The sequence below is a fragment of the Sphaeramia orbicularis genome, chromosome 13, assembly GCF_902148855.1.
Source record: "Sphaeramia orbicularis chromosome 13, fSphaOr1.1, whole genome shotgun sequence".
NCBI classification, from domain to species: Eukaryota; Metazoa; Chordata; class Actinopteri; order Kurtiformes; family Apogonidae; genus Sphaeramia; species Sphaeramia orbicularis.
Genome location: NC_043969.1, coordinates 21,617,980 through 21,644,667, shown reverse-complemented (window position 1 = coordinate 21,644,667; position 26,688 = coordinate 21,617,980). Strand labels below are relative to the sequence as shown.

The 26,688-nt window shown below is 37.7% G+C and overlaps 1 protein-coding gene across 1 annotated transcript in view; it reads right to left on the bottom strand.

Moving 5' to 3' along the window:
- The window catches only part of clpb (ClpB family mitochondrial disaggregase), a 36,841-nt gene extending 17,877 nt beyond the window's left edge, over positions 1 to 18,964 (bottom strand). Inside the window, 5 exon segments of the mRNA XM_030152054.1 lie at positions 4,546 to 4,674; positions 6,087 to 6,190; positions 14,382 to 14,468; positions 17,206 to 17,257; positions 18,324 to 18,964. Coding sequence (XP_030007914.1) covers positions 4,546 to 4,674; positions 6,087 to 6,190; positions 14,382 to 14,468; positions 17,206 to 17,257; positions 18,324 to 18,777 — 826 coding nt within the window. The 5' untranslated portion in view covers positions 18,778 to 18,964.
- Positions 18,965 to 26,688: the final 7,724 nt, after the last annotated feature.

Below are 26,688 nucleotides of genomic sequence, written 5' to 3'. Positions count from 1 at the left end.
TTGTTAAACAAACAAACCTCATGTTGCCCTATGATGTTTGCACTTCACATTTTAGCAAAGATGAAAAGACACAGGAGTAACAAGTATTGTAGTACAAACATACAAATGTCAGTTTAGGGTTAGTTTTACTGCGGCTAAAATTTCACCCTCATAATTTCTTAATTTCCGGATTTTGAAATCAATACTTGCCTTATAGTAACCAATAAGACCAGGTATGACCAGGTATTGTTGAGATGCATAGTGTCAGAACTTAAAACTTCAAATCATCCCATTCCTGTGTTTCCTTTTACACAGTACAAACACACTGAATAACACTTTAAGAGGACACTTTACAAAACATCTTTACATTCTGCTGTTGGAGCAGATGTAGTGCTCTGTATTTATATCTGTATTTATATTTTATAACTACAGCTTAACACATTAAGGGGTGACAAATGATGACCATAGATGATTACTGAATCCAATATTACACATGTTCACATTTTTATTGCAATACTTAAAAAAAAATCAGCTAAATTAATGTATAAATAGTGTACTTGATTCTGATGCAGTTGTTCCTCTGAGTGAATCCCCCCTTTAAAGCATGATGAGAAGCTCTGCCTTCTTCCCCACAGTCTAGTGCTGTTTAAGTGGGACGACTGAGACTCAAATACTTAATTTTCACAACTATTATTATTATTATTATTTTTATTAACCTTTACTCATGAACCTCTTGTATTTATTGCTTAAATATGCAGGTGTAAGAGTTCAAAAAAATATTGGTTATTGTTCTCCTTGGTGACCGGTAATAAGTACTGACCCCATATTCATTGACCACTGGGATACATCATATCATCCACATGCTTCTTCGTTTCTTCTTCTGCCTGTGGTCACAGAGGAGACAACATCTCCATTTGATCTCACTGTATTCTATGTTTTAAAGAGAAGACCTGAATTGTGCTATTTTCTATTTATTTTGTTTTTCCCTCCATTCCTTTGATTCTGTTTTAATCTTTGGTTTTGGGGTCCAATGTTTTTTTTAAAGTCTATCCTTTAGATAAAATTACAGGGTGGTGAAGGTTTCTACTCAAACGACCTTTTAGAACCCAACTTTCACTCATTTTGTGTACTGTTTTTGTAAGTTCCCCTTAATTCTGCCCCAAACCTTCACTTTGTGTATGAGAAATATAATAAATTGGGACACTTCAATCAGGGACATTGAGAGTCACCTCAAAAACAAGCAGGTATAAAATATCACCGTTTTGCAAGAATATAAACACAATAAAACAGTAATTAACTGACAGAAACAAAAGAAAGTAGCCTCTATAGCCCAAATATGTAAGTGTGCAAACTAAATCGTCCATCCAAAGTTTTTCTGCTATACTTAGTGTACAGTATGTAATCAATACAGGTGCTGCTGGCTTCGCTGTATTGCTCAGAGCAGTGACCGCAGAGACTAATAATCACCGTGATGATTATCGATAACTCCCTAAATTTTGTGACCTGCTCACAAAACTATTGATCCTGACAACAATACACCATGACTGCCTCCCACCACCACCGAAAACATCAAGGAGGAAAGCAATAAAGCACCCACACACTCACAAACACACACAGACACACGACATAATAAATAGCATCATTTAGGGCTTTAATATCAAGCCGACCCTCTGGGCCACAGCACTTTATAACAGGATCAACACTAACGACACTCACACAAACAGACACACACACCCCAGCTGAACATTCGGACACACACACACTTGCATACGGAGGATCCCTTCATTAGGAGTGCTTTAGTTATGCCTATTAGGAAGACCCTCCTCTTTCCTATTTCCTCCTCCCTCTCTTTCACTGCAGCTGGTGGGAGAGAGCCCCTGCTGGTCTTTGTGTGTGTCCTTGTTTCTGAATTGTGTGCATCTGTGAGCATGTGTGTCTCCTCTGGCCTCCTGCCACCTACGGAGCTGTCCATTACAGAGTGCCTGTGGCCACGGGGCCTGATGCGGAGCCTGGGGAGAAGCTAGAGAACCTCTGCAGGTAGAGTGAGGGACTGTGGGCCGAGGAGGAGCCCGAGGGTGGGCCTGGAGACTGTGATGGATGGAAGTGTGAGTCCAGTGCCGGCTAAGGCCAAAAGAGCAAACCCACGGCTACTAGAGTTACACGGACACACACAAACACAGGGGAAATAAACGAAGCTACAGGACACACATAATTGTAAACAAAAACGGACACACTGTGCACATATATGAACAAATGATGGGGAAATGCACATGGCTAAATCAGCACACATGTCCTCCAGACGTTTGGTGATGATGATGATGTATTAAAGATGGACTCAGTGAAGAAATGAGTGGGAAATATACTATGAAGTCTGGGATAAGGATCATGAAATAAGAGGTGAGAAGTAACAGGGTACAAATACTCTAAAGGCAAAAATTAAAGTACCGCAAACCTCTGTTCTTTCTACTGTTTATGTTCTAAAAACACTTTATTTTACACCACATCACACATTCCACCAACCTAAATGGATGGGACATTTATGATCCCTTTGTGATTCCATCAGTGTGTATCACACACAACAAACATAATAAGACAAAAGAGACAAAGGACACTGGAGCAAAGTTAGGGTATATTGTTTCCTTTTTTCATGTGAAGTTACAATGGCTTCATAGTCTTCATTGTATATTGATATGACATAGAATTCAGTCCGCTTTGCATAGAAATGCCAGGTAGAAATTTCTGTCGAAAGGCTACTTTAACTTTTATACTTTGATTACTTTTCTGAGTCTCTACCTTAGATAAATCAATACATCAAATTTTACACTTTAACTATATTTCTACTTCTACATGAATAAAGAAGGTGTGTGCTTTTGCTGCCTCTGAATGACACAAACAAGCATTTAAAATTGTATAAATGTCTTTAATTATGAGTACTATTGTAGTATTTGTCCTATTATGCTCGTACACATAGACAGCATGGTGTTTGTGATTGAAAGTATGTGATGTCATGACTGTTACTGAATGTGATGGTGGCGCCAACGCAGCAACGGCCCAGTCGTGCAAGCAACAACCTACTCTATCTTTAATCTGATTGTCTTAAAACAAATGTCTCTGCTTTGTGAAATTTCTAACCTTTTTAATTCAAAAATGCGTCTGCAGAACATTTGATTGAGTTAGAAGAGGTGATTTGTTTAAGCGTACGGAGTGCTTACGGAGGCAGGGGTGAGATAGGAGAGACAGGCAGACGAAGCTTTGGATGCACCATCCATCATAAACATAAACAAGACATTAATACCGGTGTGTGTGTTGTTTGTGTGTGTACTGTTTTATCTAAAAAATGCATTTTAGATAAGGGGGAAAAAAAGATAAAGCCAAATAGCGACAACTACACTGACCTAAGTTTTCACAAAGAAGGTGTATAACTGGACAAATATCAATAGGATAAAAGCATTGTGCATGAATATATGAATATTTTAATGAAATGGAGGCTAAAAAGCACAAAGACACACACACACACACACACACACACAGACAGAAACACACATCCTGCCTGGTTGTAGAGTTACCCCAAGGGCATGTTCTGAGTGGAGGTCACAGTTCAACTAGGCCTAGCTTGTTTAAGAGCTCCTCGCCTGGAAACTGAGGGGGATATTCTGCCCCTAGGGTCTATGAGTGTGTAATCGTGTGTGTCTGTGTGTGTGTGTTGAGGCACTGGTGGCGCTGAGTCAATGACAGGTGCGAGTGTAATGTGCGTGAACACAGAGGGGGTAAGAACAAGTGATAAATTCCAAATGAGCTTTGTAATACTGTTTATATAACTTGGGGGTGGATGCGTTAAGGTGGTGATACATGTGAAGCTTTTAAAAGCTCGTGGAGCAAACGCTGCCTTAAGCACAAACACAGAATGAGAGTCATTAGGTTTAGACTACAGTAAAAAAGCCAGCATGTGTCAGAAGGTAACTTTGGTACCAATGACTTCATAAACTGTACAGAATCATACACATTAGAGAATAATACATCTGAATGGGACCTGAATTTTACTTGAATGGTTCAGTTATAAATCAGACTTGATTTCAGATTAAATTAAGACAAATTTTTATAGAAATCTGTCAAGTAGCAAACAAATGCACAACTGACGAATCCTTGGCCAAGGTCATAAATAATCAAAGTGTCAACTGATACTCAGTCTAATTTCCGGAAGTAAACAGATTCTCATAAATCACTTGGACTTTTCCTTTCCAGTGAGGTCAGTGACTAGTTTAGAGTCAACATGATACTTGCATGTTACAATTTCAGCAGCATCATGGTTAATATAAGCAGTGGTTCTGCATTAATACTCTTTTATTCCCCTTCTCTGTATTTTGATCTATGTGAGACAGAAAAAAATGCATATGACATATAGTGAAGTCCATAACACTGATTAGCTGATAATCTGATAATTGTTCATTTGTTCTATTTTCTTTAAAAAGTACATCAGTGAGGCCAAACTACACAGTCACTGTGAAACTTCAGTGTCTTAAGATACAGGTTCTATTAATATCAGGATAGGGTAGGTGGGTAACGTACCAGCCTCTAGCAGCATGCGAACGGTGCGTGGGTCATCAGCCAGTGTGGCGTAGTGAAGCGCTGTGCAGCCACGGAAACCAGCCCGGCTGCTCAGTCTGTGGCTGAACTCGTCTTCTCTGGACACCAGAACTGTCACAAAGAGCAACATGAGGGACACACGAACAGAACAGATATTAGTGAAAAACATATCCTACTGAAAGCTGACAAGAAACATGGCTGGAGTGTGGATTTATAATATCTGATGTCTGAGAATATTTCCACACAACTTCAGTCTGAGATTCAAAGACAATGTTTCTTGATGAATTTCTGACCAAATTAAGTCAAGATTACTGTTTTTTTCTTACATTTTATCTACAGACTTTCTATATCTAGATGATAAAGCGCCTCCGACACTGCAGTCTATGAAATTGCCTTTCATGTTTTCAGCTGTGGAAGAGTTGTTCATTTTCACAGATTTAAGCTTGAACTGTCCAACATCATAGGAATAATGCGAGTTGGTTTTAGGGTCTCTTTTTGCTCTGCTCCTCACAAATAATAAAGCTAGTACATCATTCTCTCCTTACTTCTCTTTTTCATAAGAGCACTCATCTTGTGCCACTCCTTCATCATCCATTTTTATCTTTACGCCTCCTTCCTCTTCTCCTCAGTATCCATCAATTCCTTTCATCAGTTTGCTCCCTCTTCCTCCCTCCCCACTCCCTGTATCCCACTAACTTTGTCTCATCCATTTCCTGACTTCCTTTCCTCCTTCTCCCTCATCATCTCACCCATTTCCTTCCATCCTGCCCTCCCTGCTATCACCATCTAAATATCTTTTTTCTTCGTTTCCATCTTGACCCTCTTCGTACCTCCTTCTATTCCTCTTTTTCTTTCGCTGCACTCCTTCATTCCTTTTCTCTCCCTTCATCAGTCTTTCCCTTCCTCAGTCCTTCCCACTCTTTTTCTTTCTTTTTGTGACAGTCTCTCTGCAGTGTATGTGTGTATGTGTGTGTGTTTGTGTGAGAGAGAGAAGAGAGATAGGGCGGGATAATCATAGCTAACCCAATAAAGCGTCGCACAGGCCCCCCTAGCCCATCCATCAGCGTGCGTCTGGGAAACGCTTCCCCACGCTACGCCGGCCCCACGTGGACCCAAACCTGACAGCCATATAAATGTCTGCAATATACATATCCCATATAAATATGTCTGCAGAAACCCAACACAGACTGGTGGTGTGTGTGTGTGTGTGGGGGGGTTAAAGTGTGTGTGTCTATGTGTGTGTGAGCCTGTGCCATCCCGCATGTGTGTTACTGTGCAACTGTGTGTGCAGCTCATAAGAAAAACAAATAAAACACACGCTGCTTGTCACAGAACATATAAAATAAATAATACAGAAAAGATGAAACGTGTACATATATGCACAGTTTTATGCAAATGATAATGCCTCGTAATATCTGGTTCTACATTTAGGATTCATATGTGTAATATAGCAAACACACACATATATTTACATACATGACAAATGCACATACAGTCGCAAAGTGTGCTTTTTTTTTTTTTACCTTCCAGGGAGTGGATGCCTTTCTCCCGTGAGGTGTCATAAACGTTGTTGAAGTGGTCTCCGGCATTTGGGTCAGCCCCGGCTTCTAGGAGAACCTTCACCACACTGAAAAACACCAAAAAGATGCACAATTATGTACACTATTTTTACACAATCAAACACTTTAGTCATAATTCATTATTTGAAGGGATTTAAGGCTGAAAAAAGATCGACACTTCCTTAAAAATGACTATTATCAGGGTGCATAATGTTACCAATATCTTTTTGAGCAATAAATTAATGAAATAAGAGAATGTAATTAACTACTGCTATTGCTCTGAGGGATTTTTATCCAACAGTCAAGTCTGATGTAATGATAGACAGATTAAATGTAATTTTCAGATAATTGATCATTTCAGTAAGATTTTTTTCTTAAATGACTGCTGATACATTTGCAAATCTCTCAGAAACAAGGAGATGCTGCTAAAGACAAGAGAAGCAAAGAGGTGAAACTGTACTTCCAGTCTAAAATGGCAGAGGTGGCGCTCAGATGATCAAAAGTCACTTCACCTACAGTATATACACAGACATCATAGGAAAAAGACTGAACTGTAGTGCTTTGTGAGAACCGTCTTCAGGCCATTATGGCAGAAAAATCGCTGTTAGTGAGTTTTTGGCTCTCAATCTCTTTATGTGTTGTTGGGTGCACAAAAACTTGTTCAGTTTTAGTCATTCCCTTAACTGTCTTTTGTTTACTTCTAGATGTGTATGGAGTTGATATGTTTCTGTACAGCAGATTACTTGAAAAACAACAAAAAAAACCAATAAATGTTCATTTAAGTGCAAATGTGTGTCTCATTTGTCTCTACTATTACATAATATTATGATACTGACCATCTATATCACCCAGTCTGCTCTCTATATGATCTGCTACTGAAAAACCATATGGGTCAATGACTAGTCTCATTACCAGACTAGGCAGTATGTACCCTGAAACCCAGTTCTGAATGGAGATTGGTTGAAAAGGTCTTTTTTTGTATTCAGTGGTTTTGTAGACATATGAACAGTAAAAAGTCTCACTGAAAATCCTTCATCAGATCCATACCGATGCATCTACACAACCTACTGTTTTCCTCAGCAGTAATTAGTGGAGCTGACATTGGGACGAAGCTTCCAACATGACAGGATTTTACCTCATTTCTACGACTACATCTTCCCCGTCCTTAAACAATCAAATGAAGACGCAAATATCTGATTTCTCAACCATCTCCACCTGATTTATTTCAGTGTTATGGTGGTCACACTCCAGTAGCCCCTTTCCTCCTCCTCCTCCACACACTTGTCTGCCTTGTAACATGTACATATGTGACCGTACTGAAAGGGGCAGGGGTCGGGCCCGTTTCCGGCGCCGTTGGGGGGTCTGTGTGTTAGCATGGGTGCTTGTGTGTGTAGTCTGTCATTGGAGCGTACCGCCTTATAGAACAAACACAGAGTACCTCGGCAACACCACTCACTGTGACCCAACGGACATTCCAGGTACCGTCTCTCTGTCTACAGAACACACTTTACATTTACCACCGTGAACATGAGCGATGGCTTTGACATTGAGACACAGACATGCACATGAATACACACAAAAGCTAGCCAGCCAGTTTGTGCCGACTGGGAGAGAGAACGAGGGCGATGGCCGAAACATGAACCCTGCCAGTACGCTGCTGGCTGTCATTAAACCTGTGACTATGTAATGCAGCCTGGAAGGGAGTGATGGATCATTTTTAGCTAAATGGTTATGGCAGGGGACCAAGAGGCCTGAAACGGCTTAAATGGAGCAAATGGTTATTCATAGGGGGATAAAGGGGGTCTGTTTTTAAAGCAGCTACACTCGACAAAACTAACCGACAAACAGTGATGGTTCTAAAATGAGTTTCTTCTCTACAGGACAGTTCTGGGTGGATACTCACAGCAGAATGACCAAGAAACTTTTGATAGGTGTGAAATGTCACAACCCTGTTTGGGAAAAGACATTTCAGCACAAACTAGCATAGAAAGATTTTAAGGCATATGAAGCTTTTAATGAGCATTAGTTAATTGAGAATAATGTTCTCATGAGATGTTTATTAATGTCAATTTAATAAATTTAATAAGACTGTATAAATAATTGTAATAGCATCATACATACAGTTATTGTAAGATATGAGATGTTTATTTTTGATTCCTTTTGATTTTGTCTTTTTGTCTTGGGCTGTTGGTCATAAAGTTCAGCAGTATCTATCTGTGTATGTTTTAACAAGACAATTTGTAAGCAGTTGATGGACTGCTTAAGAACATTAATAATAACCTTTCATATAGCTTGCTAATAGCATTCCAAACATATTTATTGAGCTTTAACTAACTTAAGGATGCGCTGATTATGAAATTTGTGGCAGAGAGCCACAACAATTGTTATTGGCCTGGCCTTTATCTTTCTGTTGTAATCTATTCCCCCTTTTGAGCCACACAAACAAACCCAAAAAATAAGCAAATTATTTCAGCTCTTTCACCTCCACTATCTTTGAACAACCTTTAATAAAACACAACAGATCAACTTTAGCCATTGCCTTCAGTAAATGGCATCTTAATTCCTGATGACAGTCACCAACTGCAGATGCTGATGTTCAGTCACCGTTACACATTTAAGCTTTTCTTATTTTATAAAGATTAATACATTTATTAATGATTTAGATGTTCACCACAATGAGTATGTGAAAACATAAACCATCTTGCATTCCACAGCAGACTGCAGCAGCTATAAATGTATCAGCGAACGCTAATAAACATTTGACATTTTTTTCCTCCACTAATCAAAAGATTTATGGATCTCCCTAACAGCTGCTGATTCATCTTCTGCTGATCAAATGATTAATCAACTTCACATCCCTGGGAAGATGGCAGGATCAGTAAAGGATTGGTACATAAACCAAAAATGCCCTCCAGTTAATTTGTAAAACTTCAGAAAATTCTAGGAAGTTGAGAAAAACAAGTTTTTTTCCCATTAACTTGACTGTTTCTTCGGTAATTTGCGTTGCCTTCAGGGAACGTGTGTTCCTGTGAGAACAGCCTGACCAGGTCTTTGTGTCTGACCTTGCTGAGGGGCTAAAAAGGACTATCGGGGGGTCCCCTTTTGTTACTGTATCACTGTTGTTGGGGGCAGCAGGGGGGGCCGTGACCCACAGAGGGCTCTTCTCTAACCCTTGCAAGCACTTCTACAAACACATGGATGCATCCTCCGAGACACATACAGACACACACAAACCTAAACTGCGGCTGGTCACACGAGGCTGGGCACGGCTGTGTGAAGGAATGAGACGGTGTGAAAAGGGTTAATGGCATCGGAAAGGTAAACACGCAGGGATAAAGAGAGGAAGGCCCAGAGAGGAGGAGGAAGAGACGATGAAAGAAGGAAAGTGCAGCTAAAAAGATGAAAGAAGCAGATTTAATTATAAAGGGTGGTGCTAAAACTAATGAGCTTTTGAAAACAGTTGATAGTTTTACTAATCAACTGATGATCAAGTGGCTAACTTTATTTTGGACATTTAGGAGGAGAGTTTCAGCACTAATTTCGGCATGCAAGGGTTAATTGGGTTAAACTCCAATTTTAAAAGACTGGGACAAAAATCACAAACTTACTGACTTCTTAATTCAATCTTATAACAATCCAAACAATATATTCTCTAAATAAAAGACTATCTGTATCCCAGCTGTGAGTTAATTACGTGGCTGCTGTTTGAACATTATAAAGCACACTTTCTTTTCTCGGGGGCATCAGTCGTAACAGAAATCGCTACCTTGAACATCATTAATTACCATTCTGATTTTCCCTATTTTGTCAAACCTGAAGTTAATGTCTGTTTTAATAATCACATGTAATAATTCTTCTGCACATGTGATGCTAAAGTTAGTTCTCAGCTGTAGGGCATCCATTTTGAGCTAAGAAACATTTAATATGTAGCTCTGCCTTATGGTCGGGACCCACAATGGGTCACCAAGGTGATTTTATTGGGTTCAGTGAGTAAAATACATTGAACATATGTGAAATAATTTTTCCAATCAAGATAGAAATGTGTTTCCTGAAAACTTTATAAATGCTGACCTCATCAAAGTCATGGGAAATGTAAAGAAGAACCCTCATAAAAACACAACAAGAAAGAAACATAAAAAACTTTAGATGAAAATGATGCTTGACAAGACAAAAACATAAACAAGTAATAAATGAAAATGTAAATGATGCAAAAATTATTTATTTAAAAAAACAAACAAATATATATATATATATATATATATATATATATATATATATATATATATATATATATATAAAAAACTTGATTCAAATGTATTTTTGTAAATTTGAGTCCGAAGGAGATACAGTATTTATGCTTAAACGAGTATCCATGGTACTCTAGCTGATACTAGGCTAACAGGAGCCTGGTACCCTTTACCCTCCAGCTCTGTCCAGCCTGAACCAACAGGTGACTGGTATCACTGCTGGTGTTAGTTTCCCATCCTGCCCTGGAGGGGACACAGGAAGCAGACACTTCCGACTCGTCTGTGATATAATAGACACCCGAGCTGAACTGACCATCCATGAATCTGACCACCTGGCCCAGACGCTGGACCTCACTTGACCCCTCCTCACCCGGTGCACACCTGGGGTCAGCGACATGCCAGACTCAGGGTTTGACTTCACTGCACGGAGGGACTTTCTGTTTTTCAGTAACGCATGTCATTGTTTTAAAATGTTGTATAAATGATGTAAATACTGTCAACTTAGAATTGAAATATAAACTGAAACGTAAATGTTTTGTTAAGATTGAATACATCTATGGATAATGGTGTATGAACTGTTCACATGGTATATGACAGTATTATCAATTGGATTTCTTTGTCTTTAGATGAACATTTAAAATCCAACCAAAATTAACAGATATCAAAGAGCAACAGCTGCTCATATTCTGAAGACTCAGTCCACTTTGAGAAGTTGTTAAAGTGTTGGTTGTTACTGTACAAGCGCTGATGTAGAGCCAACAGTGCACCTGTACAGCTACACAACTTTAACATTCCCCATACCTGTATTAAGTCAAATATAGTGTAATATAGTAATAGGTGCCCTGTTTTATCTAATGTGGAGTCGCTCACTTCACTTCCACATTCACAAACGGCACTGAAAAAGAAAAATATATTTGACACATTTTCCCCAATTTCGCCAGTAAACTGAGGGAAATTTTGTTTGTTGCAGGTCAGGGATGTTATTAATTCAATGTCAAAACACATCCTTAGACATAATTCAAGTATTTTGACACTATCATGTCTTACTGTTGTCTTATAGGACTTCAGAACATGACTGCTGCAGCTCAATTGATTTGTGTTGTTTTCAATATGGGAGCATTGCAATAGATGCTGTTCCTCCATTTAAATATTTAACAATAAAAGTTTAATCACTGGAAATATAACTTTTTTGTAAACAAACTATCAGTATCTGCCCTAATAGTGGCTAAGGGCTAATATTTGGCTTCTCATCTGGAATTACTGTCTTTGAGGAAAAATAATAGTTCAGTTTAGTTCCAGATTTCTTGACTTTACTGTTTAGTAATCAACCAGATTTATGTATTTATTCAGGCATTTATAACTTATTTGTTCAGTTCAACAGTTTTTCTGCTTCTAATAAAAACATTGTCTGTTTCACATGTCAAACTACGATTTTTTCCAGTTTAATAATGATCAAAAAAAAAAAAAATAGAATACAGTGATTTCCACAAAAGTTAAATGATTTGGCTCAAGCCTGACGTTCCACAGTCATATGGGATTGTGAGCCTAATATTGTGATAATGTTCACTGAGAGCTCTCTGGAGATTTTCATCGCACCCCAGCTATTCATCGCAGCTTATCCCGGTTCCAAACCCATAATCCCACTCCACACCACTCTCTCTCCACTGCTGAACTCGTCTCTCCCTCTCCTTTTCCAATGAGCCCCTCATTTTCTCCGTCCTGCATCGTTCGCTTTCCCACTTTTCTTCTCCCCCTCCCATCGAGTTACTCGGCCGACAGGTCGGAACGGTCAACAGGCGTTTCAGTCGGCTGAGTGTTCATTGTGCACGTGAAAGCGGTGAGGGAGGGATGGAGGGAGAGAAAGAGAGATGGAGAAGGGTATTATGTGTTAAAGAGTGCAAACATTGGGCAAGGCCCTGCGCCTCCCTGATTTAGCCCCACATCAAAGCTAAGCAAACACACGCCCCCTGATGTCTCACCCTTAATTCTTCCACACACCCCTCGACTCCACCCCTGATTCTCTCCCACAGCCTCACCTCGACCCTGAACTGGACTGGTGGATGCTGCACCAACAAAATGTCTTTCAAAAGAGTGCTTCTGTGATTAGAATCACTTCTGGGCAAGAAAAAAAAATAATGCCACTGTGTGGAAGGTGTAAAATATCAGCAGCGGTGCCATTCTGACAGATGCTACAGGCTAGACCTAATTCAGGAGTGATGTTCTCCGTGTTTTCACTTAACGGCAGCAAATAAAGTTGTATGTGGCTGAGTAATAGGCAGTTGGCTTGTAAGATATTTGGTATAAAGTCCTGCTGTCTGTGTGTGTGTTCATTTGTACATGTGACTCCGGTGTAGATGTTTTGTGAGGGGATAAAAGTGTGTGTGTGTGTTTGTGTGTGTGAGTGATGCGAGTGAGCCGATGTTCTGTCTTCCCTGCAGCAGTGACGGCTCACTGGGGGGTTGGAAGACGGGATTAAACACAGAGGAGTGTCACTGCCTCACTGAGTTATAGCACTCATAACACACACACACACACACACACACAGGACAGTTCAGTGACACACATACTAACACAGTACGGACAGACACAAACAACCTCATTTGTAACCAAAAACACTTGACACCCAAAGCGACACATCCCATTATTAAACCTGACATGACAAACATCAGCATATGATGAACATCCACGCTAAAGTGCCACATAAGATGGACGGCACACGCAGAAGACATACTGCTGCTCAAGACGACAAATAGTCAAAGCGTGTGATCACGTCGTCACTCGCAGTGAGTCACACACCTGACAGTTTGTGAAAGGCTACACTGTTATAATGCTGTTTGTGTAAGACATAGAAGACTAAAAGACTTTGCTTATAAGGTACAAACAGCAAAAACTGCTGAAATGTTTTTTTATGTTTTATGTTAAATCACAAGGGAAAAAAATAGCTATTACTATTAAAACTGTGGCCTATTTGACAGCACTTGTCTAAATAACTACAGTTAAGGCTGTGAAATATATCAAATTATTTCAATTAATCAAGGTTTTGCTTTCTGAATATCATGAAAAAACACAATATTAAGATTTTTGCCTCTGGAGGCCTTTGCTGCTCAACAACAATTGAAAAAGCAACCTGTTGGCTATTTGTATGTTTATTATTAAGATGCTTATCCACTTATATCATATATGACGTATAATTTTAGTAAACAAAGTATTTTTGATGCAAGTTATGTCTTCAGTTCAGGTAGCCATAGAACAATTGATTACAACATCCATAACACTGCACAAAACAAGATTTAATATTTTTGGCCATATCGAACAGTTCTAATTACATGATTTTCTTCGTCAAAACAGTTATTTGATTAAACCGTTGGTTGATACATTGTCATTATATTATGAAACAAATGTCAAAGTATTACTAAAGTGACAAAATTAAATGTATTTCTATTTGTGTGCTCGTGGTATTCTGGACAGTTCATGTTAAAAAAAATGACAATAAATACTTGATATATTTTAGCTTTTTTTAATAAATGCATAAATTTCAACTACCTTCGAAACTCTATGAACGCACAATGGTTAAACCCCTGCATTCAAAGATTTTAAGCTAATTTCACAGTCAAATTCCACATTATGCTTCTCACATACTCATGAGCCCAAGTGACCACAGACTTCTGATGGAGAATCCAAAAAAAAGTCTCAGTAAATTGGATTTGGCCCAGCCTTAACCTCGGCCTCTGTCTGTGTTGCTGTGTGTTCTGGGGGCCAGGAGGCTAATTCAATTTGTTGGACAGAGAGATGGAGGGGGACGGGTAAAGACCGTCTGTCGGCCTGAAAGTCACACTTTGCACTTTTGAAGACCTAGTGTAATGACAAGAGCAAGAACATGTGCGACATATACCCACAAATTATCCCACACAAGCAGCTGCCGAATACTCAAGAGCTACATTAGTACTGTGGTAAATGCAATCAGCACTATAGGAGCCACAACCCCTACTAGCAGGTGAAAAGACATACAAACCTGTGCTGTCGGTTCATGGCCGCCACCATGAGAGCGGTCCAGCCAAGACGGTGTCGGTGATTTGGGTCCACCCCCTCCTTTACCAGCCTGGACAGAAAAACAACAGCGTTATTCTGATTTCAGCATTAACAGGAAGTGTCTGAAACTTTCCCTAGATTTAATGACAGTACTTTGACTTATTTGATATCTAATAACAATATATTCATACTTCAAGTATGAGGTTGAGCTGCACAATATTTGTTGAATTTTCTGTCAACTTGATTATGGATGACTCTTTGCATTCTTCCATACAAACAGGGAATTGTCATGAAAGCAACACAAGAAGAGTGAACATAATGTAGGCAGATGGTGTAACTGGGGCTGGGCCGTGACAGTATAAAAAAAAAAAATCAAAAAAACATTGCAAAATATGTCACAGACCAGTCCACATAACAGAGACAAACACTATGACCTCTGTTACCATCTATCAAAAATTATTTTTAGTTTTTTCATTGTTGTCTTTTAATCTAGCAATGGTACCCACATGCCAAGGAGACTACTGTTTCAACATATGGATAAACTTTGGGTTTTAGTTTAAATGATATAAACAACTTCACTGCGGTGTAGTTTTATGGTAGAAAACATATGGCCTCAACTTTTAACTTAAACAGTAATAGATATGTGAAAAAACTACAATTACTGCAAAAATACCACTGCTGTATCTAAGTGGAATCAGTTCTAGCTGGGCAATATAGAAAATTGTGAAAAAATTCTTGCAAAATTGAGATTATTTACTCTCATATATCTCTTATTTTCAGATTATCTATTCATTCAGTATATAGCATACATCATTTTAGTAGGAAACAAGAATTTTTCAATCATATTTTGTTGTTCAGCACATAATTGGTGTTCAACACATGTAGCCACAAAGCAATTGATTCAAATTGTAAATCATCCTTAACATAAAAAAACAAGATTTTTTTTCAGCCATATTGTCAAGTTCTAATCAAATTCAGAACATTATATTTTAAATAGTTGTTTAAAAATGTGCAATAGAGGGAATTTCAGCACATGTTCATTTTTTTCACATAATGCAAGTCAAAATGTAATGGGAGACAGGCTCACAGTGTGTTCATTTTATATTAAGTATTTATTCACTAAATAGGAAATGTGCTGTACTGTAATATGTGTCCTTACCTTGACATGAAATGATCTATTTCAGGACATGAGATTTTGGTCATATTGAACAGCCCCACTTTAACACAAAGAATGTAGATGGAAAACGATATGTCTGTCCAGCTGTTGATGTTATTGTATCAAAGAGGCCTTGTCTTGTTACAGACTCCAGTATAAAACCAGTCCATGATGTCTTTGTGTTTATGTGCAGCAGCTCAGTACCCAGTCGCTGCGTGCGTGTGTGTGTGTGTGTGTGTGTGTGTGTGTGTGTGTGTGCGTGCGTGAGCCAGGTGTGTGCCAGGCTCTCTGCCTGAGGGCATGACATCAGGCACCTGAGTGACAAAGCCCTTAAACGTGCATGTAAGTGATCTGTCGCTGCCTCTTGTGCTGAACAGGCAGACAGTGTGTGTGTTTACAGTCAACACAGTGGCCTCTGTCTGCTCTGCACTTTACTTTGAGGGTCTTCAGTATGTGGGCTGTGAGCAGCCTCAGCAGCACAGTTATGTTTGGGGGTACAGAACCTCATTTTTGTTGTGTTGAAAAGCTCTTTCTAATTTAATTTTGGTAGAAAACGATTAAAAATCAGAGGTCTCTTTCTTTGCAAGAAACCCTGAAAACACTCTTGGAAAATGTTAATCTTTCATGTTCCATCTTCATAGTAAGAGGAAACATTACATATATACAACAACGAAACAGCAAAACTATCAGCTATCAGCTATAAGATGAAAAACCAACAACCGCTAAATTATAAAAAGTATTTCATGACATTTACAGTAGGAACTGTTTTACACAGTTTGAGTGAAAATGAGACGTCTGTCCTCTTGACTGCCTCTCAGCAGACACACCCTGACACTCTACCACTTGGATAAACCAAACCAAAGCACTTAACACATCTGTGACCTGCTGTCTGACTACACTCTCACCTACACCATCTGCCACATGGGAGCAGGTAACTCAAGCCGACAAGTGGAGACACATACACACAAACTAGCACTTACATGAAAGAATGTACAGCGATATGAATGCCCAACCACATTTAATACAAATTAATCTGTTAAGAGTGCCTGTAAAGGTGATACGTTTGGTTTATCTGGACCCTTAAGTGTAGTGTACAGTATTTCATAGGAGACATTTCACTCAGGTCCATTAAAATCAAAATGTACATGTGACAATGAAGTGCCACAATTTTCAGAGTTATGCACAACATTACAGAGGGGTAAAACAAAGCTTGATAGAGTGTACAAGGATGTAGGTATTTACAGCAGTTGATGTCTGTGTTGAATATGGCCTCAATACACATGAAATTTGTAAAAATACAAGGCTAAAATTGGAGTAAGTAAAATAATCAAGTAAGTAAAATAATCAAGATATACTGAAAAGCCACCTCTGGTTGGTTCTTTCATCCTGTACAAGCCTGAGACAGTCACACATGCAGTCCTCATCTGCCATCTAGTGGCCTAAGATGGAACTACATGTACATCAAACATTGTAACTCTGGATTTTCCCACTGCTCAGGCACCTGCCTACTTCAAACCAAATTTCAATATCTAACACATACTACATATAATAGATTTAAGATCTATGGTTACAGTTGACAAAATTGTGTTCAGTGAATGTGAGAAAGAAATGTTCAATTATGAGCATTATTAAGAGTGTGTGGGTGGTGTACCTGGTCACATCCTGATCATTGTTTGTCCTTGCCGCCTCCAGAAGAGCATCACCTTATAATTGCAAAACAGAGAAACATTATATAAGAGGAAAAGGGAAAATGGAAAGTTCATAGTAGAAAATTAAGGGTGCTATTACTGATTTCTAACTGAAAAAATGCTCATAATGGTCATTGCTCACATTCTAAACATATCAACACTATGATGAAAAGTGGGTGAATACGTTCTTGTATAAAACTTGTCCAAACTGAACTTTATTTAGATACAACCTTCCATTTAAACATGCAACCAGCAGGATTCAGAGAACCAGATGAGTATTGTACAAGGCAAAGGTAAATATAAAAATATATAACGTTGTTGTATAAGGAATGCCATCAAACCTTTTATGGCATCAGCCAAACAACAACAATCAAGTATGCCAAATATTGATATATATGAAAACACTAGACTCTGTATCTAAAATTTTTTACTTTATATATATTATATTAATAGTAGTGTTTTGGTTAGTTGCGCAACTTCTGTTATTTTATTTACATGATTTTTAACATGTGTTTGCATAAACATTTTTAGCTTCTAACCTCCCGTGCACAATAATCTAACTTTTTTACATTTTTATAACCTTTTGTAAATATTCAAATAAATTGAATTCTGTCTCTTCAGCATGAATGCATGCAACTTACACAAATGACCTCTACATGCTTTTTATGTTAACAGATAACACAAACGTTTGTCACGTAAAACTTATTGAGTTTGTTTGTTTTTTACAAATGTAAATGTGAAAGATGAAAAATAAAACTAATGTGTATTGCATTTTATTGATAAATTGGAGACTATGTATAATATATATTAAAAAATAAATTAGGAAGTGGAAGTGAAATCAAGTTATTAGAAATTGGGAGCAATCCTATCAACCTCAAGATTACATAAATAAATAAATAAATAAATAAATAAATAAATAAATATTTTTTTCTTTTTCAAAAGTTCAATTTGATGATTAAAAAAAACAACCCTGTAATATCCACATAAAATTTGGGCAAATTGCAAATTATAAGCACCTTTTTGAAAGGTTATGGGGTAATCTTTTTCTAGACTTGTAAACACAGACATAAAACACTGGTACCTTTAGTGTCTGAGTCTTTCTTCAGGCAGAAGGCCACGGCTGCAGCAGACAGCACACCGGCAGAGGCCACTCCCGCCCGGCTGGCCCCTCCACCTGTTCCCCGGCCCTCCCCTCCCCCCTGCCCGCTCTCCTCCCAGTACTGGTTGTTGTTGCGCCCCCTGCTGGCCAGGGCCGCCCAGGAGCTGCGGCGGTTCTGCAGGTTGGACAGCCATCTAGGGGCGAGGTGGTGGTACTGCACCGAGGGGCTGACACTGCCTCCCGGTGTCTCCTCGGCCAAAATCCCCCTCCTGGACACGCGGGACGTGGACACGATGGGGTTACGGTTGGTCTCGGCCGGTGTCTCGCGGATACCCTGGTATGTGGCACCGCTCGCGCTGGTCTGAAGCACGCGGCTGCACGGTGACAGGCTCCGCGACCTTCGCGCAATCAACCTGGTGGGAACGGATGATAACATGGCGATAAACTCACCCAAATGGAGCGGGGGTGAACCCACGGGTTGACCGTAAAGTCCAGAGGACAACACGTGTCCTCTAAATGTTAAATAGCGCGGTAATCTCGTCGTAACAGCCGATTATAGGCAGCTAATTACAACCAACCGGACGAAAACAACCGTCTCCCCTCATAGTAGCGTGGATGTCACCAGAAGCACCAATGCACGCTGGGAAATGTAGTTTCAAAGGAAACCTCTTCATTCAGGCGCACACACATTGCTTATACTTACCTATATGGTGACCATGATGCTCACAGGGTAGAGACTAGCATGATATATTCAAACTCACTTAAAGGGCAAACACTGACATTGAGTATCCTGCATTTTTTATATACACATGTAGGCTTCTTTATTTCTTTGCAGTCATTATTTTGCACTTTTTTGTCACTCTTCACTTGGAATCAGTATTTTTCATCGTATCTTTAGCCTTTTTGGAGGTTAAATACAATAATATGCAATAATATCCACGAGTAGTCCTACATTTCTGAACTAAACTAGACGTTTTGTTCCTGAGTCATAATCACCTATTCAAACCATCCACTGTGGTTTGAGTAACAATATAGAGGTGTTTTGTTTTTTTGTTTGTTTCTTTGTTTTTTTTTCTAGGCTCTTCTTTTCCATGGGCTCAGGACTATTGTTTATCAGTTGGTCTACCATCTCAAAAGACTAACAATGGCATAAATTTGATGACATTAGCAGTTGCTTTGTCTTATGTATTAACAGTTTTTCTGTATTCTACCGGCAGGTGGCGACAAAGCACCATGCATTCACATTATTGTGGCGCCATAATGACAGGGTTAATGCTGTGCTGTTTCTGGATATTGTTTGGTACTCTGGGCCAAACATTGCCTACACTGATGCCCATAAAAGAACTATAAAGTGACCATAACAGTGCTGACTTTATGCAGTTCTGCTTTCTGCATGTTCACTTTTGCAGGGAGAACTGATGAAGTGAAAACAGCTTCAGTGAAGTGAGTAGTGTTTCTTAGCTTTTTTTGCAGAAGATTCTACATATGAAACAATGACCGGTTAAAAACAACAAAGTGACATATTTAATCCCTCTAAATGATGGATTTCTTTAATATCTGCAAGATATTGATATTTTTTGCTTGCTAAAGTCTTCATACCCCCCCCCCCCCACACACACACACACACACACACACACACACACAAAGACCTGTGCCAAGTTTATAGAGAAAACACTACATGGAGAACAGTGCATCTTTGGGAAATACACAAGAAGGCAAAGAAGAATAAAGAGTCATAAATCATAGAGGTAGAAAAAAGGGTACAGAGACAAAAAGTAAAATGAATGGAAGAAACAAGAACAAAACAAACACCATGCTGCATTAATTGGGAAGCTGGAAGAAAGTAAAAGTAAACAAGTAAAGATATTTTATGTTTACCACACATGTTGTAACAGAAAAATGAGGTTGATGATGCTGCATTTATTCTTCCACCGGTAGACCTGATACTTAGTCAAAATGCTGATGTGTTTGAGAGCTCATTCGTTCATGTATAATCACTTTCTGTCATCTATTTTCACATCAACTTTAACTGTTTCTTTTCCCAGTCATACTCAGTTTTTGTCACCTCAGTTTTTCAAATACCTAGTCTGACTCAGTCTCATTGTTAACATGTCACAGAGACCTGTGTCGTTTGTTCTGAAAAAAAAAAAAAAGAACAAAAGATGATCAGTACATGTCAGTTAAATATCTACAGTACTTTAGTATGATATTGTTGAATTAATTTTGAATTGTACTTATTTATTGTGGTTTGTTACTGTCTGGGTGAATGTTGTGCTGTCTATCTCAACCTTTGTTTATGTTTTGAGAGTTCGGGGGTGTGAAGTCATTTCTACACCTACATTTATTACATTCTCATTCAACCTGTCTATGTAAATCAATCTGTCTATTCAAATATTTGTGGGCAAAACACCTGTTGTACTATGTGTCCATCTATGTGTCTTTCTGAGATTTCTACTATTATTTAACATTAAAGTTTTTTGGGGGGGACTTTCTCACTCATTCAAACTGAGGGTCTAGGGCAGGGGTAGGCAACCTGTGGCTCTGGGGTCTTTAGACACTTTCCAGCGGATTCCTTTGGCTTTGTCCAGAGACTGAAACTACAGATTACAAATAGCCTCCCTACTTTGAGTTATTTTGGCTTTGAATTGACTTAAATCAGAAATCTGAAAATGTATATAGTTACTACATCTAGTGATGCAATGAAATTTATAAGCACTCCCTCTATATATGCAACAAAAACACACAAGCAAGGAGGCATACAATATATAATATACAAAAAAGGGTTAAAAAAAAAAAAATAAAAAATTCTAAAATGTGAAACTGCAACATGAGACATTTGTTATAGAGTTGAGGTCTGTAAAGGTGCTTGAAGGCATTAAAGTGCAGTATAAAAGTGATAAAAATAAGTAAGTAATCTTGAAAGGTCATCATGAAATAATGCCATCTCCTCTGCCAACACAGAGCAGTAAAAACTTACAAATTTCATTCACAAACAGGTTCCACTGAAGCTGAACATGAAGAAGATTGTTTATGGGACTAATTCAACAACAACTTGACTTAAGGTGACAACTTTGGTATGAAATATAAGTTTTATTTCCTCAAGAACATGGAGATATCCTGCAAAGCTCTACAATATTTGCATTTATGTAAAATGTTTTCCTATGCAGTAAAAATGAGTAGTAATTGCTTTTCAATATATTTTGCTTCATTAAGGCCTAAAGTTAATCTTCCACTGTCCAGTTATGAAAAAAGTATAGGCTATATACATTAAAAAAAAAAAAAAAAAAAAAAAAAAGGTGTTTCAACTTGTCAAACTAAAATATGCATCTTAATGTCATCAGTCCCCTACATTTAAAGGGAACATTTTTGTGGCTCCATATTTATTTGTCTTTATGGCCAAATATGGCGTTTTAGATTGTAAAGTTTGCTGACCCCTGATCACAGTGTTGTGTATGGTACTGATTGTAAATCATTGTGTTCGGAAACACTGATCTGTGATATTGGGTTATAAATAAAATGGAAATACTATTTATAATGGCAGTAAATTAGTCGTACCATTGTGCAGTCAGGTGCTGTACAAAAGTGGAGTTCAGCACAATCACTACTTATATTTTATCATTACCATTAATATAAAGATTATTTAGGAAAGTAAAAGTGATTCAAGGTTATTGAAAATGTCTTTGTTCCTGAGGACATACACAATATTGATAGAAATAAAAAGAAAAGAAAAACCTGATGGTGTCATCACTTCTTTACATTTCAAGTATGAAAAGGGTATGAATCATTTGCTATTTCCCTCACAATTGCCAGCTCTAACATCTATAGAATTATTCTTCTCCACCATCATCAAAACACCAAATGAGTGCATATCTTTAGAACGGTGTTCATGCCGCCAGTGGAATTCATAGACTTGTAGAATCAATGCCAAAGTGCACTGAAGCTCTTCTGTCGGCACATGATAGCGACGGCTTTGCTAAGATGCTTTATGTTGCTTTTTCCTTCCATTTGCCACCTGTCTATATTAGAACTGGCTTGTAACAGTGCAACAGAAGTGTAATTTATTTCTGTGCACTGGCAGTGGCTTTCTGTGCTGCACCAGACATGAATCACAGAGAACATCATGCGCTGCCATCATAAATTCACTGGCACCTTTATCAGCCACGTCATCTAAAAATGTACAAGGGTGGCTGTGTGGGACTACCATTGTAAATACCTGAAAAAAACATTTATTCTCACCGGCAAATATAGCTCAAACTAACCCACTGATATGTTATGGACCATTAGTGTTTCTGTATGAATTATATAAGTGTGGTTGATTTTAACAAAAATACAAATTGCATGAATATTACACCAATGAAAAGTATTTATAACCCAAAATGAAGATGTGCCTGTTGAGATCTGTCATGTCATATAATGCAGGTACTTTGACTGATGTCAAGTTATCACCTCCCACACATGGTTTTTATCTAAAGGGTATTTTATGTATTGATTATGGCAAGTTTGATCTAATCATCTTGATGAGGAAAATCTGCCTCAGGATCAGATGTCAGGAAAAATTATTCTCATGTCAGACAATTGATGTGTTGTAGCAGAAAAACCATAGATGAAACCATTTTTTAGTAGGTCAGATCATTTGTTCTAGTGAACCTGGATTATACAGGTGGCCCTAAACAGGAAACAACCATAATTAAGCCTGTGAATTTCCTTCTATGGCGTGTTGACCTTTTGGTCAGTAAAATGGTGTATTGCAGGGGTGTAGTTGTGGTATAAAGCAGCTCAGTAGCAATCGGAAAGAAAAATATTTATAACACAATGCATGTTCCTTTCATTTATTTCTGTTATCTAAATGAATTCACTTTTCCAAACAGAAAAAACACCTGGCTCCTATAGCTGTAATGAAACAGAAACTGAGATTTGTTTTTAACTTTTTAGTTTTAAGTGCTACTTTTGTGGCAGTTCGTAAATTAATTATTCCTCAATATTACCTCATTCTTAAGTGATTTATCGCTGTTTATTGCAATATTATCCTCTTTATTTTGCGTTTCTTCAGTGAAATCTGGTATTTTTCCTATATGTAATTTACTGATCATGTAGACCAGGGGTGTCAAACATGCGGCCTGGGGGCCAAATGTGGCCCCCCAAAGGGTCCAGTTCGGCCCCTGGGATGTTTTTGCCAAGTGCAAAAATTCCACAGTCTTGAATTGTATTAAGCAAAAAAAAAAAAAAAAAAAAAAATTAGCTTGAATTCAGGAAAACCTCTTGAATTAAGCCAAAAAAAAAACCCCAAACAAACCTTCAATTAAGTAAAAAAAAATCGTCAATTAAGCAAAAAAAAAACTTCAATTAAGTAAAAAAAAAAAAATTCTTTATTTCAGTAAAAAAAATCTTCAATTAAGCCAAAAAATGTTTTTAAATTTAGCCAAAAATCTTGAATTAAGCAGAAAAAAATCTTCACTTGAGCAAAAAAAAAAATCTTCTATTAAGTAAAAAAAAAAATCTTGAATTAAGCAAAAAAAAAAAAAAAAAAAAATCCTCAATTCAGTAAAAAAATTTTTGAAGTAAGCCAAAAAAATTAAAAAATCTTCAATTAAGTAAAAAGAATATTTAATTAAGTAAAAAAAAATGAAAAAAAAAAAAAACCCTAGAATTAACAACCTAAATTTTTTTCTTTGTTTTAGTGCAAAAAATAACATTAAATTATGAAAATATTTCCATTTCCAAACTATCCTGTAACACTAAAATGTGAATAACCTGAACAAATATGAACAACCTGAAATGTCTAAAGAAAATTAAGCACAGTTTTAACATTTTTTCTTCCTGTTCCTCAGTGTTTAGTGTCTTTGTAGATCTGATCCATAATGCACATGGAGAAATGATAAGTTTAGGAATAATACTGTTAAAATCGCACTAAATTTTCTTACGTTTTTTAATTTAAATTCCAGTTTTTTTTTTTTTTTTTTTTTTTTTATAGTTTATAAAAGTAAGTATTTTCATAATTTAATGGGGTTTTTTTTACACTAAAACAAAGACAAAAATTTGGAGTTGTCATTATTTATATGTTATTATGTTATTATTTTACTGGTCTGGCCCACTGCAGATCAAATTTAGCTGAATATGGCCCCTGAACTAAAATGAGTTTGACACCCCTGATGTAGATGTTCATTGAAGCTCAGAGTAAATTCTAAGGTTTTTATATCAGAAAGAGAGAAGACTAAAGAAAAAGTGACTTTTTCAGCAAAATATATCATTAATTGAACATAAATCAGGTGTCTCTATTCACTGTAATTTATCAGACTCCATGGGTTTTACTGGTGAATCAGTGTTCCAGAAGATGATGGTGTTTCCACGTTTACTATGGAGCCTCTGAACATCCAAATGGGTCATATGTGATGACCATGAAAAGATGACAAACTGTATTTTACACCAATTATTGACATGGGTTGATAGAATTAGTGGATCAGCAGGTATTAAACAGTTTATGTCAGGAGATGGTTTTGGATGATAGTGGATGTTTGGGTCTTTATGGGTTAATGTAGCTGCAGCAGGTGCATAATCCAGTGCGATGAACCCCCCAAAGCAAACCAGGTAAGTGAAACAGATACTTGGAGTAACAGGTAAGACCCAAATAACAAACTGATGACGGGTGAACAGTGACTTAAGTGCAGTGTGCCCTATATGTGTGGTCTATACACATACTGTATGTGCTTATGTAACCTGGGATACAGCCAACAGCACTCTGAGCCCCATGGTTAAATTATGATGGGCTTCCAGATCTGAAGATGAAAGCAGAGGCAGAAAAGTGACAGAGTGGAAAAACTGGTGGGGGCAATCTAACACACCAAAGGATGGACAATTATAGATTTCTTTTTTTTTTTTTTCTTTTTTGCTGTGACTTTAAAACTGATCTGGTCTAATGTTGATAACGTGCAGTCTGTGTACAACTGATGTGATTATTTAAGATAAGAAATAGTCGGAAGGAAGCATGGCAGTCAGATAAACAACTCAAATTTTCAACACGTCAGCAAAGTGTGAAGCGTGTTCGTGGTGCTAAAGACCTGACTACTTCACCAAAAGGTGCGTGGAAGGTTGCATTCAGGGACCGTCTGGAAAATAAAGATGTTGAAAAAAAATTGGGTCATGGAGTCAACAGAACACTCCACAGACCCCACCCACCATTGTTTCCCTTCACAGTTCTTTACTTTTTAACCAGGAACTTGACTGACATGAAAAATTTGAGAAGAGGTAGCAGCCTTACAAAGTCACAGTCAGTAAAAGGTCACCTAGACTGCAACTTTCACCAGATACCTGTACACACATCAGTATACGTATCAGATATAAATGTCTCTAATTCAGAAGGTTCCATTCCCATCTTTTGGAATATTTCCCCCAGATCAGTCAAAACCCAGGGTACATAAAAACCAATCATATGACAGTAGAAAAAGCTTTATTTTTCTGCTTTTTAATTATTTAACCTACATACATGTAACAATAGAGATGTAGGTTGTTAAATTACTTAAAAGCTGTGAATTATTCCAGTATTTATGTTAAATCTACTGCTTGTGGTGGGTGTAATTGTTCTCTTGTAAGAGCTGCATTGGGAACACTGTACAATAGACATGTGTAAAAAGGTGTAAAGCTCTAAAATGATAGATTCTACCCACCTTTATCTAAATTACACACAAGAAGCTGTGCATTTCACATTCAATAAATATGGACAAATATACTGTTGCACATGAAGTTGGAATAAAATATTTTTACCTCTTCTCATGCAATGATTGTGACATAGTGATTCATTCTTGATAAAATGTAACCGGGACTCCGTGTGTGTAGTCATTGCACTTGGTCTAAAGCAAATACTGATGTGTATAAAAAGACATAAAAAGTGGAATGTTTCTGAATATAATATGGGGAACAAAGTAGACTGTAGGCTATGCAATTGAGAAAGTCTGAGAAAGTCTGTACTATGGATTCATTGTATATATTAATAAAGTATTCTGAATCTGAATCAAGTGGAATGATCAGCATATAACTTTTTTTTTTTTTTTTTTTTGTAATTTGTCTTTATTTTTTCATTTTGCTCTTGTGTGCTTTCTTGCTTTGCTGCTGTAAATCTGGAATTTCCCCTTGTGGGACTAATAAAGGCATAGCTTATCTTATCTTATCTCATCTTAACAGAAGGCTTTGATTGGGTAGTTTGCCATTTCTTTCCGATTAACTTGCAAAAGCATTTTACTGCCTTTAAAACACATTTTAACCCTTTCCTGCATACTGATCACTACAGTGGGCATCTATTCTACAGCTATTCTCTTGTATATTCATGGATTTTGTTGTTTAACTTCCATATCAA